General features: G+C 48.7%; 1 protein-coding gene across 4 annotated transcripts in view; it reads right to left on the bottom strand.

Moving 5' to 3' along the window:
• Positions 1–15,918, bottom strand: part of TMEM161A (transmembrane protein 161A) — a 51,129-nt gene that overhangs the window by 16,551 nt on the left and 18,660 nt on the right. For all 4 annotated transcript variants that reach the window (XM_029613846.1, XM_029613849.1, XM_029613848.1 and 1 more), the window contains exons 3-9: positions 12,327–12,407; positions 12,128–12,225; positions 7,792–7,948; positions 6,057–6,208; positions 5,096–5,156; positions 4,643–4,786; positions 3,221–3,334 (exon numbers count right to left, since the gene is read on the bottom strand). In XM_029613846.1, coding sequence (XP_029469706.1) covers positions 3,221–3,334; positions 4,643–4,786; positions 5,096–5,156; positions 6,057–6,208; positions 7,792–7,948; positions 12,128–12,225; positions 12,327–12,407 — 807 coding nt within the window. The remainder of the gene's footprint in view (positions 1–3,220; positions 3,335–4,642; positions 4,787–5,095; positions 5,157–6,056; positions 6,209–7,791; positions 7,949–12,127; positions 12,226–12,326; positions 12,408–15,918) is intronic.

Genomic DNA, 15,918 nt, shown 5'->3' with positions numbered 1-15,918 from the left:
CTCTATTTTGATAGCCAGATCAGGTCGGGAGGCCGCATCTGCCGGACTGGCATGGCCAGTAAGAATGTAGGCACAGATCGCTGCCGCAGTGGTTTTGCAATTGTTGAACTCCTCTGTTTCCGGGACCCCCCCTGAATTCGTATCTTACAGCATCTCGAGTGGTTCTCTAAGTCTTCTATTTTGTCCGCTAAAAGAGAACAATCAAGTTGTCAAATTCTTAAGTGCCATGTCGTGATGTTCAACTCGGGAGTCCAGCTGTCTACGAGGCACCCCATCGCCGCTAAGTCCTACCTGACTTCTGTTATAGATGCTAGTAAGTCAGTTTTATGTTGTCGCATATCAGTGCGAAGTTCGAGAAACCACTCGCATAGTTCCCACCTGGACAGAAGGTTGACTGATTCCATACCGAGTTGGGAAGGAATAGAAAGGATCTCCAATTCTTTTCCTTCAGAGTCTTCCCCCGATATTGCAGCCTGCTCGGCACTATCACTGTGCAGATCTGATGCATGCTTGTTGAAGGAAAATTGCTTCAGATCTGTTGTTTTCCTCCTGGAAGCCATCACAAGAGAAAAGCCCAGTAAGTAATTAGTGGCATCAAAAATAAAATCAAGCGAAAAACCTGTCAATGTGGCACAGATTAAGCGTCCATCTTGGATCGCAGCGTACAGCCCCCCCCCCCCCCGAAGATCTCTCTTGTTTACTCCTCTTCGAGATTGGAAAAACGATTGTGACCCTGCACCGGGCATGCCCAACCTCTCAACCTGACTTCTGGAAGCCTTCCTCAAGACTCCCTCCGAACTGTTGCCAACCTTTTGAAGTTGTCACCAAACAGCAAAATTCCCCTCAAGGGAAGCTTAGCCAACTTGGTCTTATTAAACTAACTCACTGACCAGGTCCTGCTGTAACACAGGGGCCATACACCTTGCCTTTGTGGCCATCGGGTCAAGGAAGCACCTGCCAAGAAGGCAGCCCCAATTCCAACTGAAATGCCTTTAACATACTATATCTACCACCCAAGGAATTTATTTTTGTGCTAATGCGATAAACATAATCCTGCCCTTACCACCACACATCTACATGCCACTGCATGAAGTGCCATACTAACAGCCCCAAGGCCTGATTGACACTGCTTCTACTTACTGTCCTGCATATCCTTGAGGGCAGCACCTCCCTCTACCAGAACTGAAAGTAGAGTCATAAGACATGCCACACTGGGTCAGAGCAAGCGTCCATCAAGCTCAGTATCCTGTCTCCAACTGTGGCCAATCCAAGTCACAAGTATCTGGCAAGTACCCAAACATTAAATAGATCCCATGCTACTAATGCCGGCAACAAGCAGTGGCTATGCCCTATTGATTAATAGCAGTTTATGGACTTCTCCAGGAACTTATCCAAACCTTTTTTAAACCCAACTACACCAGCTGCCTTAACCACATCTTTTGGCAACAAATTCTAGAGTTTAACTTTGCACTGAGTGAAATTTCTTTTTCTCCAATTTGTTTTAAATGTGCTACTTGCTAATTTCATGGCGTGCCCCCTAGTCCTTGTATTATCCAAAAGAGTCAAGAAAGCCTGATCCAGTGCATCCAATTTAGGATCTTAAAATATCTCTTTCCTTTAGAATAAGTGGATGCAGTGTTTCCAGAATCTATCCACATGTAAAACTGGTTGTAGAACAATCCCATTCCAAAATCACTAGGTCCTTGACTGACCTAAGTAAAGGGAATGATTTAGAAGTCTAAATAGGATTTTCACAAATCATCCACGTTTCCCTGCAGGAAGAAAATCTCCTCCCTCCAACGCTCCCTCGCTGTCATTGACTCCCCCGGATCCATCAGACCTGTGGGACTGCTCGTTCTTCACCTTCTCCTCTATCTTTCTCAGTCCCTGCCACTTATTCCTTGGGGCTGAGGGGGGCCAAGGAACAGAGCTCTGTCTCATTCCACAACCTGGTGCCAAATCCCAACAAAACAGCTGAAAACTGAAACTGGGGAGGAAAAAGAAAGCTGCTCCTTTAAGACTTAAGGCAAGCCAGGTCCCAGAAGACACGGATGCCGGCTCTTGCAAAACAGGAAGCAGAAAGGGAGGCCCTGACTCAGAAACGCGGAGCAACAGTTCCAATATGGCTGCCATGTCCGTCATGGTAGCAAACATACCAGCCTGGCCTGTCAAACTCACCAATGGGGAGGGGAACGTCCCCACCCACCCCAAAATGTTGCTCCCGAGTGGGCTCTCGCCCCCTTTCCTCCCCATAGCTCCTGAAATGTTTCCTCCTCCCAACTCGACATGTTCCACACTTAAGCCCCAGCAGGCTCGTGTCCCCCATGCTCCGCTGGAGCAGCCATAGCTGCCTCTCATGTCTGCCACAGTCTGTCCCCCCAAGAAAACCAAGCACCGGCAAATACCCGCTCTCTTGCTCGAGCCACAGCAGCTGCTCAGTAGTGCCCTTCTGCTTCTCTATTTCTTCTTCGTTTTTATTTATTTATTTTTTTAACTTTAATATCCTGGCAGAAAGACAAGCAAAGGAAATAGGAGGAGAGAAACGAGCACAGAAAGAAGACAACTGCTATTTCCACTTGCTTCCTTTTTCTTTTTATCTTAATGGAGGAGAGGCCATGGAAAGTGAGCAGGGGGAGAAATAAAGGGGAGGAGAATGGAAATTTCACAGCCCTAGCTGGAAATAAAATCCCATGTCAAACAGAAAGCCTCCTGGTCGAAAAGGCTAAAGTCAACGGAGGGAGGGAGGGAGGGAGTGCAGGACTTTTACCCCAGGAGCAGCTCAACTAGGGGAAGGAGTCCAAAACTTTCCTCCCAGACATAACTCAGCCGAAGGAGGCTGTTCAGAGACTTCCAATCCATTCATCTTCACCCGGTCTCGATACAGCACAGGATGCTTTCCTTGCCATCTGTTGGAGACAGAGGATACTGGCAAGCTGAGGTCAGCATGGGAGCCTATAATAGCAAACCTGTTAGTCTCCATCTGCTGGATGGTATATGGACCGGTCTGGCTGGCTGAAGAGGAAGATAAGGGTTTGACAAAATTCTAACTCAATGAATCTACAACCTTCTGTCCATATTCCTTTATTAAAAGAAAGCTCGCAGAGCAGAAGTGTAAAAGTGCAACTTTATTTGGCCTTCAGGGCTACTAAAGTACTTTCCTCAGGTAAAGTAGCCACAGCACCGCCCGACACTCCCAGCTACACAGAACCTCAGTACTCACAGCTGAACAGACTGCTTGCCCAGAGGTGCCTGGAGCATGAAATCCCTCGAGATTGGTTTTATCCACAGCAACACCACAATGACAGGGGGCAGGAAGCTGGCATGCAGCAGGATTCTGAGGGTCACAGAGAAGTCAGGTTACGCATTAACAGGCCCATACAGTACAGTGCGCTCCGGCGTTTGGATGCGCGTTTTCGACGTGCTAGCTTTACCCCTTATTCAGTAAGGGGTAACAGCGCGTCGAAAACGTACGTCCAACCTCCCCGAAACTAATAGCGCCCGCAACATGCAAATGGCATGTTGCGGGCGCTATTAGGTATTCCCATGCGATTCAGTAAGTAAAATGTGCAGCCAAGCCGCACATTTTACTTTCAGAAATTAGTGCCTACCCAAAGGTAGGCGTTAATTTCTGCCAGCACCGGGAAAGTGCACAGAAAAGCAGTAAAAACTGCTTTTCTGTACACCCTCCGACTTAATATCATGGCGATATTAAGTCAGAGGTCCCAAAAGTTAAAAATTAAAAAAAAATAAATTTAAAATCGTCCCACAGCTTGAAAACCGGACGCTCAATTTTGCCGGCGTCCGGTTTCTGAACCTGTGGCTGTCAGCGGGTTTGAGAACTGATGCCGGCAAAATTGAGCGTCGGCTGTCAAATTCGCTGACAGCTGCCGCTCCTGTCCAAAAAGAGGCGCTAGGGACGTGCTAGTGTCCCTAGTGCCTCTTTTTAACGCGGGCCCTCATTTGCATGCGGACCAATACTAAATCGCGTGCACAGGAGAGTGACCTGTGCGCTCGCCCGCGACTTTTACTGTATTGGCCCGAAAGTCAGCAAATGCATTCTCCCTTCAAGTCTCTGCCATCCCACAGACTCAGAACTTAGAGCTGCTCAGAATTCTGAGCATCCTCAAACCAAGCCTTGTATTTAGAAAACAGGCAGTCTCCATGTACGATGACGCAAAGAGGGTTGAGGGAAAAGCCCATCCTTTGGCAGGGGCTCGGAGGAACCATTTTACCCAAAAATGGTTATCAATGTTATAAAACTGCCACATTGCCAAAAATAATCATCTGAGCTTTTACAGATCAGCTGAGAGATCACAGGAAGTCTGTTCTGGGCAAGCCCCAAATCAGGTCTTTCTCCAGGTTAGCTGGAGGCAAAGGGGCAGGAGCTGGCAGGAACTGTGGACATTCCTGAAGGGTGACACCTAGTGGCCAGAATCAGACCGCATGACTTCAGGAAAGAGCACTGGTACACGGCTCCAGGCCCAGGACTAATCACTGCAATCACCAGAATAGGAACTATAAACAGGAGGAAAATCCATGCAAATTAAAGTTCATGGCAGCAGAATCCCAGCCCTGGTTCTGACTGAGCTGGAAGTAATAGGAGAGAGGCAGAGCTACCAGGTCACAGAAAAAGTGCACCTACTGAAGCATGGGCCTATCAGCTGCCATCTTCAGAGCATCCAGGTGAGTCTGAGCCAGTCGCAGCCCAGGAAACGTCAAACACGCACCAATGAAAGAACAAAATGCCACCAGGCTGAGCTTAATGGTCAGTTTGCTGATGGGGATTCTGTGGGGATAGAAACGTACAATAGATTTAGCCAAGCAAGACAAGCACATCACATACCCTGAATACTGCTAAACCCTCCACAGTGGCCCAAAAATCACTGCAGACCACCTTATTCCCCACAATTCTCTGGGGCCCGTTCCTTCCTCTTCCCACCCTACAAAAAGCACCCTGGCTTCAGTTTGAGCCAATGGTATTAACTGAGCTTCGACTCAGCGTGCGTAGCTCAGGTACAGCCACCTCAGGGCAGCACACCCCCAAAGACCCCACATGCACTGAAAAATGGTACAATCCAGTCCACCAGGAACTTACAACCAATCGTAGCCCTGCTGCTTCAGGAAGGCTTCCAGGTTCTCATGAAGATTTGCAAACCCTGCAGAGGCAAAAAGAAACAGCAAGAGGACACAGGGATGTAGGCGGAGGTTCACCGCAGGATAGGGCGAGAGAGGCTGGGGACAGGGATACAGATCCTGGTCACCTCTAGGATTGGAGGGCTCAGACAGCGAGCACGAGATAAGAGTCTGAGTACTGAAACGCTGGCCAAATTTTACATGTAAAGGTTATGCGGTTACTAAGCACTCATGGTAAAAGAAACTGCTTTTCACGGCCCATGTGTGGTGTTTTGCCTCAAAGGTCTGTAGTAAGACCACTTTTACCAGCTATCCAAGATCATCAAAGGCGTGGACCCAAAAATAAAAGTAATTCACAAGCAGCGATTCAGGACCAATTCTGAGTTTGGGAAATCAGAAAATTCCATTTGGAAACAATTCTCATTTTTGGAATAAAAAAGCAGACTCTTTTTTTTTTAAAAAACAAATAAAAAAGAATGCTGAAGAGAATTACTTCCAGCTTCTTGCTTTTGGGAGGTTATAAAAAAAAAAATGTCTTTTTGGAGGCGAAAAATATTCAGAGCTGCCCAGGGAGCCGAGCTCTGGCAGGGGCAGCTCCTGGCTTCCGAGGTTTAACCAAAGTGGAAGATCCTCAAGGGTGCAATCTTTTCTGCCCTCATTTATTGCCTGTGGCCCTGCCCTTCCCACGGGCAGACAGCACCGGGAGAAGGGACGACAGGAATCCAGGGCCGGCATAACATCCATAAAATAGGTGGCACGGCGGCTCATATCCCGCCGCACGGAGGCGAACGGAAGGCCAGCGTTCTAATGTCAGGTGACCCGGGACGATCTCCGCTATCCGTAACCCCACACACACACACACACACACACAGCCCCAGACGTCGCCGCGGCTCTGCCGGAGCAGCAGCCGCAGTGCCACTGACCGGACTGCAGGCCGAACTCCAGGTACTCCTCCCGCACGATCAGCGCCATCATGGCAACCAGCAGGAAGAAGAGGGCAAAGGCGAGGCAGACCGAGCGCTCCCCGCCTTCCTCCGAGCGAAAGTAGTGGCGCATCATGGTGAAGAGAACCTTTCTGAGGCGGTGCGGGGTCAAGGGTCACACCAGAAACCCTCCCCGGGTCCAGGCATTAGTTTCTACACGTCGGGGGGGGGGGGGGGGACATGCCAGTGGGCTCCTTTATTCTCAAGGCAGGCCGAGCTAGTCCTGGGCCCTGCCCGCAATACCAGCGAACGCAGAGCCACAGGCCCATGCGTGAACAGCCTGCCCTGGGGACCCCCAAATAAAGCCCAGCTTGCTTGTGTAACTTCACAGCAGGTAACTGCAGGGGGGGGGGGGGCACAAAGCAGCCAGTCCTAGCAGGCCCGTAGCCTTTAAACTCGCAGGGGGCTCACTCCCAGCACCCGAAGAGAACGTTTTACCATTCAGAACGCAAACCGGCTTAGAGAGAGAGGTCCAGGGCTCTCCCCGACCTGTCCCCCCTGCGGACCCCCACAGCCAAGTCGGCTTTTTCAGGATATCCGCAATGAATCTGCAGGAGATAAAATCTGCAGAGGCTGGAGAGCCGGGATATCCGGATTTATCTCGTGCATATTCATTGCGGATACCCCCAAAAATGCAAGTGGCTGGGGGGGGGGGGGGTGTCTCCAGGAGAGGTTGGGGGAAGCCGAGAAGGTGGGAAACCCGAGAGGCCCCAGAGACAGCTTATCTTGGAGCGGAGCTTCCTGCCGTGGCTACTGCTCCGGGTCTCCTTGCTTTCTGGGAGCCCATTCAGGGATCGAGGCTCGCTCAACACTCGCTGGGGTCGTGATCGCCTGCCAGCGCCCCTCAAATCAGATAAAGCGCAAATGCTCACACGAGGCCGTTGCAGCCTTAAAAACAAGCCAGCCCAGCTCCTGGCTCTCACTCTCTTTTGTTTTTCAGAGCTTGTAAAAATGTCCTCTGGCTGGGCAGTAAGAGCGGCTGCAGCCCTTTGCAGTGCTCATGCACTTCACAAAGTCCCTCGCCCTCCCCCTCATTTCTCGGCAGGGTGTCCTCATTAGACAAGTTTACAACTTGTCAGCCAGCCTGCCATTATTCTGCGAATTCAGCCATAGGAGCTCAGGCGGCAGGGGCGCCACCTCACCCGAGTCAACCAGGATCGGCTGGATCCGGGCCTGGTTTTACCCCCACTGCATGTAGGGAGTCGTGGTTCCGATTTTCCTGAGGGAAGGCAAGACTACGCTTCCATGCGACGGGGGCAACACCAAAGCAAGGATCAAGCCAGCATCACTGACATGGGGGGGGGGGGGGGGATGTGGCAGCGCTCGGTGGTCTGAGAAGGGCTGAGGGGCCTTCAGTTGGGAGTTCTCAAAGCCAAAGAGGTTAAGCCACCGTTAGCACTGGGAGCACTGGCAGCGACTGCGACTCGTACCGAGGGGATATCCTGAAAGCCCCACTGAAGAGCACCATCAACCGTTCTTTTACTGTGAGCCCCTCAAAGCAGTGACCCCTCCCCCACTAGTAAAATCATAGCTCAAGCTTGTTCAGAACACAGAAATAAACAAAAAAAACGGCTTAAATTGCTGCACAAGCCCCAAAAAGGCCTGAAATTATACAGGTGACCTAAGGTCAGGCTGCTGCGAGCACACACCCCCCAGGCCACAAGGCAAAGGATACATTGAGAAGAAGACACTGAGCAGGCACCAGAGGACGCCGATATTCACTTCCTTCTGCGGGTCAGCGAGGCAGTAATAACCCTCTGTGAGCAGGTAGACGGCAGCGGCGTACAGCGCAAAATCCACAAACCACTGGTACTCCAGGAAGTAACGCAGCACTGGAAATCACAGAGGGCAGGGCAGGTTTCAGGGGGAATGTTTCCCAGTTTCAGTTTTGTTCAGCCAAAGGACGGACGAGTTTAAGTCCAGGGATATCAACACTCCAGCATCTAACAGCTCTCGCCCCGTCACAAGAGGACCATTCAGCTCCACAGCATTCATTTCATTTAATAAAATTTATTAAACGCCTAACACAAAAAGGCCTAGGCGATGTACATACATACATACATAAAATCAAATCATAACGAACATAGTTTCACAGAAACTAAATATCAAAATATAAATAACAAAAACAATTCAATAATAATAATAAATCATATCTGTAATAATCAACATCATGATGAAACTCAAGAAAGAATTGTAACCAAATTGCTGATACAACTGTTATTAAATAACACACATCTTTACTTCGCAAATCTACCCATTAAAGGCATGAGCAAGCAGAAATTCTTTATAAGGGCCAAGTCTCTTTTGCCCTGTGTGTTTGTCTTGCTTAGACTGTAAGCTCTACTGAGAAGGGACCTTATAAGTTTTTGTAACACGCTATGTCGAGGAGTATTATAAAAAGTATTAAGTAGCAGTAGTAGTAATAGTTTAAGCCACAGGAACTATAAGTACCCAGATGGCACCAATGGGTGGCCGAATACCGTCCAGCAAGGCCACAGGGACCGAGGAGGCCAGGTGCTTGGGCAACAGCCTCACTAGAGGCTTGATAGCAGTTTAGATTATTACAAAGATTGGTGGTGGGACATGGGGTAAGGTGGGGTGGATGTTGAATTAAGGATGAAATCTTGTATGCTCGAGTATCCAGGATAGTAGAAAACCAATGAGGAATCAAACCAACTGACTTGGCGTCTGTTCATACCCCAAATCAGTCCAGACAAGTGGGTACTGCATCCCTACCAGCAGAAGGAGGCAGCGAACAAACATTTTTCTGAAACTGCTACATAAGCTGGAGTGCCACCTGCAGTCCCTCTGTCTAAAGCAGCTGGTAGAGATGAAATGAGATTAAAATAAAAAAAGAGAGCGGACAGGATTCTCGTGTGGGCTCCCTGAGGTGTTAGGCGGCTTCGTGGGCCACCCCCTCAGGTGGAGCACGGCAAGCAGGGGAAGTCATTGAGGGGACTGAAAGCCAGTGGTTCGGGCTCCCTCCGTCCCCTGGAGGTCATTGAGGGGACCGAAAGCCGGTGGTTCGGGCTCCCTCCGTCCCCTGGTCATTGAGGGGACCGAAAGCCGGTGGTTCGGGCTCCCTCCGTCCCCTGGAGGTCATTGAGGGGACCGAAAGCCGGTGGTTCGGGCTCCCTCCGTTCCCTGGAGGTCATTGAGGGGACCGAAAGACAGTGGTTCGGGCTCCCTCCTTGCCCTTGGACTGCTCCCACTGGCCCTCCGGCGTCTGAATCGCCAGCAGGAAAGTATTCCCTTTCTTTTTTCCGGGGGGATATTTTCACAGATGCTGACTGGCTGGTGGTGAAACAGCTGGGGTGGAGAAGGAGAGCGAGCCGTCAAGGCCCACTGGTAAGCAGCTTCCTGTCGAGCGCAAGGCACATTTGTCTCGGACGAGCGCAAAGCATACGCATAACGGAGGCGGCTGTGGGACTCGGCAAGTGCTGCAAGGCCAGTGGAGAGAGGTATACGTGCCTAAAGCGTGCCTCAGGCAGCTGTGTGCATAATGGCGGCAGCCTCGGGACATGGCAAACGCTACAAAGCCGGCGGGGAGGAGAGTATGTGCCTTGGTGGAAGGTGCATTACGGCAGGGGCCGTGGGACGCGGCAAGGGCTACAAGGCCCGTGGAGACAGGTGTACGTGACTAAAGTGTGCCTCGGCAGGTGTGCACATAATGCAAGGCCTGCGGAGAAGTGTACGCGCCTAAAATGTGCCTCAGGAGGAGAAGCTTGTGGGGCGGCTGCTGAGGCAGCGTGGGATTAAACTGTCACCCGATTGGTTGCAGCAAGCGAGCGAACTCGGCTGAGAAATGAGGAATGACAGATGGCTCAGGGTCAGTGGTCATCCATACAAGCATTATGGCCTATCATTCGCGCAGTTTGAGTTTTGTCAGGCAATGCAGCAACAGTGGGCTCAGCGGCTGTTTGCTTGAGCAGAAACGTACTCTAGCCAAGGAGGACAATGGGCAAGTGGACTATCTCAGCTGGCAGCAATTGGACCTGGGAAAATGGGAATTATTGCCCGAAGCAATGGAGCTAATTCAGGCCAGGTGGAGAGTTCCTCAGTGGGATCTCATGGTGACAAGGAAGAAGGCCAAGGAGAGGAGTCAACATTGCAGCTCGGAAGGCATCAAAAGTGTTAGCTCTTCTGTGGTTGATGAGAGTTCGGTTATATATTAGTGGTGCCAGAGAGACCGCATTGACACTAGTTTGCAGACTTGGTGAATTTCGCTGTCGGCGGTCCTCTAAAGTTAGGTCGTTTTCAATAGCTGATCCTTCAAGGTCTCGTCTTTTCAGATCAGATGGATCACTTTTTTGTCTCGAGGCCTGACCTTTGATAGGAGGTGGTTACGATTGAAGGGGTACTGAGAAGCAGTTATTACTGCCTTACTTCAGGTCAGACGACCGTTCACTTCCTGGGCTTACGTCAGAGTGTGAAAGGCGTGTGAGGTCTGGTGTGATGAGGAACAGTTTGACCGGATGCAGATGTTGGTCCTCAATATTGGGTCTATCTGCAGAAAGGGCTTGTGAAGGGGTTGGCATATAACTCTCTTCATATTCAGATGGCAGTCTTGAGCTGTTTTTGCCAAGGTAAGGTGGATGGAGTTTCTTTGGCGGTCCATACGGATGTGGTTTTTATTGATGGGCACTAAGCGTTTACGACCTCCTTTAAGTTGGGTTACCCCTCTTGGTGCTTAAGCCTCTTTGTAGTTCATCTTTTGAGCTGTTATGGGGGACATCCCTGCAGGATCTTTCTCTGAATGTGGTGTTTCTAGTGGCCATCTGTTCAGCCAGGTGAATTTCGGAACTTCAGGCTTTGTCATGTAGAGACCCCTTTCTTCAAATCTCAGTGAATGGGGTTTCTTGGCAGACGTTTCCGTCATTTTTGCCATTCTGAGTCAGTCAGTTGAACTTACTGCATTCCGGCATCTGAATGCGGCAGACCCAGAGAGTTACGTGTGTTGGATGTCTGTCTGCGTTTACTTTGGTGTCTGAAGGTTACCAATGGATTTCAAAAGTCTGATCATCTTTTTGTGTTCAGTGGAGCAAAGAAAGGGGTACAAGGCTTTGAAAGTTACGATTGCGTGGCGGCTGAAAGAGGCCCTAATTTCAGATTATATTTGAAAGGGAAGGGCGCTTCCTGTAGGGGCCAGAGCGTTGGCAGTTTTCTGGGCAGAGCGTCAGTTGGTTTCTCCGCATGAGATCTGTCGTGTGGCAACTTGGTCGTCACTTCACACTTTCATTAGACATAACAGAATAGATGTTCGGGTGCCCGATGAGATGGTTTGGGGGTCGTGCATTGCGAATTGGTCGTTAAGATTCCTGCCCGGTTTAGGGTGGCTTGGGTACATCCCTCTTGTCTGTACTGATCTGGGGTATGAACAGGAAAGGAAAATTGGCTCTTACCTGCTAATTTTCATTCCTGGAATACCACAGATCAGTCCAGAGCCCCGCCCTATTGAAAGACTGATATCTCTGCTATGTGTAACAGAGAAGACTGAAGTCTTGTCATTATTGTTTAACTTTCAGGGGTTTCGATCCCTGATATGGACATAAGGGCTCTTATTGAAGGGCTCTACATTTATTCACCTGCTCATTTAGAGGAGGGAGTTAAGGTAGCTTTTCAGTTTGTCTTCATCTTAGCTTGGGTACAGGTCAATACTGAGGGACTGTAGGTGGCACTCTGTTATGTAGCAGTGCCTTAAGGTTTTGTTCTCTGCCTCCATCTGGTGCTAGGAATGCATAAACCCACTTGTCTGCACTGATCTGTGGTATTCCAGGAACAAAAATTAGCAGGTAAGAACCAATTTTCCTATAAGAGGCGACATCCCATAAGCATCCAAGCTACTGTCGCTAGTAGCTGGGACATATTCTCGCAGCGTAGAAAGGAATAATTGTGCAGACTGGATGGTCCTTATCTGCCACCATCTACAATATTACTATATATAGAAGTCCATGGATGTACTGGAGGTGAAACCAGGAATGGATCAGCCTATGCTTTCTGATATGACTTACCGAGAGCATCCATGGTAGTGATGGGCTTTGTCTCTAGGTGGAGGTCGATGTCCTTTGGAACAGACAGCGGCTTGTCCTCTGCCACGCCATTCAGCCTCCTGGCAAGCAAGCAAAGGCGGCAAAGAGAAGCAGCTTCAGTGTCGCAACAGGATTCCCCCAATCCCCTCCAAGGAGCAGACTGCGCAGAAGGCACTCTCACCTCTCCTTCTTGGCCTTCGGCTTCTGTTTCCCAGCCAGGGCACAAAGTTCTTCTTCCGAAGGATGTTTGTACCGATATAAGCTAGTTTTTAAAAGAGACAGAAAACACCATCGCTCAAACAAGACACCACGTTTATTTTCATCCATAGAATATGGTTTTCAGTTTCTGTGTGTATGGGCATAGGCGTGGGAACAGGAGGAGCCACCGGGATCATGACCCCCGCCCCCAGTTTCCACCAAAAGTTGGGATGGCACACTATGTCCTTCTCCCCCCTCGGTGCTGCCACAATCCCCTCACTTACCTTCGCTGCTTCTGGAGGACTGCGGCCTTTCAGTGCCTCGGGCCACTTCCTCCTCGTCGGCTGATGGCACCGGAATGATGTCATCGGGCGCCAACAGCTGAGAAAAAGGAAGCAGCCCACGTGGCGAGACCACCATCCTCCAAAAAATAGGTCCGGCTGGGCCACCATAGAGCCTGTCCAGGCTGCCGCTGCAGCTGAAAACGAGGCCCGGAGAATGCCTGCCTGCGAGTGTGTGTGTGTGTGTGTGTGTGTGTGAGAGAGCCTTGCTGAGTGCGCACACTTATGTGTGTGTGAGAGGGTTCCTTCTTACATGCCTGTGTGTATGTGTGAGAACATGTAAGGAATATCTGAACATGTGCAAGTGTGAGTGAGAGAGAGAGGATAAACTTTGTGTGGCCACTCTTCCCCCATTCCCTGCATTTCTCGGGGTGACTGGCCATCAAAAGGTCCTCGGTATGGAGAGCGGGAGATTTGTAATCTTTATTAGTTTTTAATTTTGGGGTGTTATTTGATGTGACTGCTGTTTTGAAATATTTTATTGGATTTGGGGAGATATTAAAAGTTAGGTGAGTTTTAAATTATTGGATGTTCTGTTCGTTGGCTCTTCTGAAATATGCATTCCTATTTATTAATATGGTTTTGCTATTATAAATGAGTGGAGCTTGGTTGCCCCACCCTCCCTAAATCAAAAAGGGGATTCCGGTGCCCATGGATATGGGTCCCATTCTAGTCTCTATCACGTGTGCTACCCTGGGTGATCAATGAAAGCACACAAGGAGGAATCTCGTATTCTCCCAAAAAAAGAAGTTTTGGTTGCGACCCTTTTTTCAAAATCTAAATAATTTTCTCTCCTTTGCAAGTAAATAATTGAGAAAACGAAGCTGCAAGTTCACGAGCTCAGCCCCTGACCCTCCAATCTGCTCAGGGCAGCGGATCTACGTCAGGTTGGCATTGCTCCTCACCTCCTCTGGGGCTCCGCTCCGCCTGTCAAGGAGCAGAGATCTAAGCATTTCAAAAGAAAAATGAACGTTTCTATTGAACATTGAAATCTTTGGCTCAGTGACTGGCGGCGGTCACATAGAATGTTAGGAACGATCCAATAAGGAATGGAGAATAAAACAGAAAATATGATATTGTTTCTGTCCGAGCCATGGTGCAACCGCACCTTGAGTATTGTGTGAAGTTCTGGTCACCCCATCTCAAGAAAGACGTAACCGAACTTGAAAAGGTGCATAGGAGGGTGAACAAAATGATAAAGCTGATGAAACATCTCTCCTATGATGAAAGACTACGCAGGCTTGGAAAAGAGATGGCTGAGGGGGACATGATAGAAGTTTATCATACAACGATGATGGCGGAAAAAGACCATATGACTCATCTAGTCTGCCCATCCACCCAATTAATTTAGCTTTATAATTCCTATCACTCCCTCAGAGATCCCCTGTATTTATCCCATGTTTCCTTGACGTCAGACACTGTTTTTGTCTCCACCACCTCCACTGGGAGGCTGTTCCACACATCCACCACCCTCTCTGTAAAGAAATATTTCCTAAAACTACTTCTGAGTCTACCCCCTTTCAACCTCATCTCAAGACCCCTCGTTTTAGAGCCTCCTTTCCATTGAAAAAGGCTCAGCTCCCTTGCATGGAAACCTTTGAGATATTTGAATATTTCTATCTCCCCTATCTCACTTTTCCTCTAGGGTGTACATGTTTAGATTTTTAAGACTATCCCCATATGCTTTAGAATGAAGACCTCTGACCATTTTAGTAGCCACCCTCTGGACCCACTCCATCCTGTTTATATCCTTTTGAAGGTGCAGGCTCCAGAATTGTACACAGGATTCCAAGTGAGGTCCTACCAGAGACCTATACAGGAGCAAATTCACCTCCCTTTTACTGCTGACCATTCCTCTCTCTACGCAGCCAAGCATCTTTTGGACTTTTACCCTCACTTTATCCACCAATTTGGCCACCTTAAGATCATCAGATACAATCACCCCCAGATCCTGCTCTTCCTTGGTGCTTAGAAGAATTTCACCTCCAATACTGTAGCTCTTCCTTGGGTTTTTGCAGTCCAAATGTATTGTTCTGCATTTTATTAGCTGCCAGAGCCTAGGCCATTCCTCGAGCTTCCCTCCTCAAGTTTTTGACACCTTCCTGGCTGTCTACCCTTTTGCAGATTTTGATATCAATGGTAAAAAGACAAACCTTTCCCGACAATTCTTCTGCTACATCGTTCACAAAAATGATGAAAAGAACCGGTCCAAGGACCAAACCCTGAGCCACAACTAGTAACACCCCCCTCGTTAGAGAAAACTGCATTTATCACTACCCTTTGTCACCTCCCACTTAGCCTGCTTCTAACCCAGTCAATCACTCTAGGCCCATTCAATTTATTTATAAGGGTATTCAATGTATTTATGTCTCCTATGTGAACTGTGCCAAAGGCCTTGCTGAAATCCAAATACACTACATCTAGCATGCTTTCTTGATCCAACTCTCGTCACCCAACCAAAGAAATCGATCAGATTCATCTGACAAGTTTTACCTCTGGTAAACCCTGCTGCCTCGGATATTGCAACCCCTTGGATTCCAAAAACCGTGCTATCCTCTGTTTTAGCAGCAATTCCATTAATTTCCTCACCACAGAGGTCAGACTAACCAGCCTGTGGTTCCCAGCCTCCTCCTCCTCACTTCCACTTTTATTGATAGGAACCACTCAGGAACTACTTCCAACTTCAAAGAAACATTGAAAAGGTCAGCCAGCAGAGCTGCCAGGACATTTCCAAGTTCCTTAGCACCCTCAGATGTATCACATCCAGCCCCATCACCTTTTCTACTTTAAGTTTAATTAGCTCCTCAAGAACACACTGTTCTGAAAATCAATTGAGGTTTACCTCACTTCCAATCTTATTTGTGTTCGTTTTGCGTGGTCCTGTTCCTGGCCCTTCCACAGTGAACATCAAACATAAACATTTGTTAGGCAGTTTTGCTTTTTCCTTATCAGCCTCTACTTATTCCTCCCCTTCACCTCCGAGTCTCACAATGCTACTTTTGCATTTCCTTCTATAAACAACATAGCTAAAAAAAGTTGTCTCCCCATTTTACCATATTTGCCAGTTTTTCTTCCATTTGAATTTTTGCATTTTCCATCGATAAGCAGGTTGAATTAGCCATGTTCAATGGGTGACGTCATCATGCGGCACTAGGCAGAGCTGCCTCTCAAAGCTAGTAGAGCTTTGCTTTATTGGGCATGCGTGGCATTTCCCAAGCATTCCATCATTCCAGA

Source organism: Rhinatrema bivittatum, chromosome 8 (genome assembly GCF_901001135.1).
Source record: "Rhinatrema bivittatum chromosome 8, aRhiBiv1.1, whole genome shotgun sequence".
Lineage (NCBI taxonomy): Eukaryota > Metazoa > Chordata > Amphibia > Gymnophiona > Rhinatrematidae > Rhinatrema > Rhinatrema bivittatum.
The sequence above is the reverse complement of the archived record's forward strand: the minus strand, read 5'-3'. Positions and strand labels throughout refer to the sequence as shown.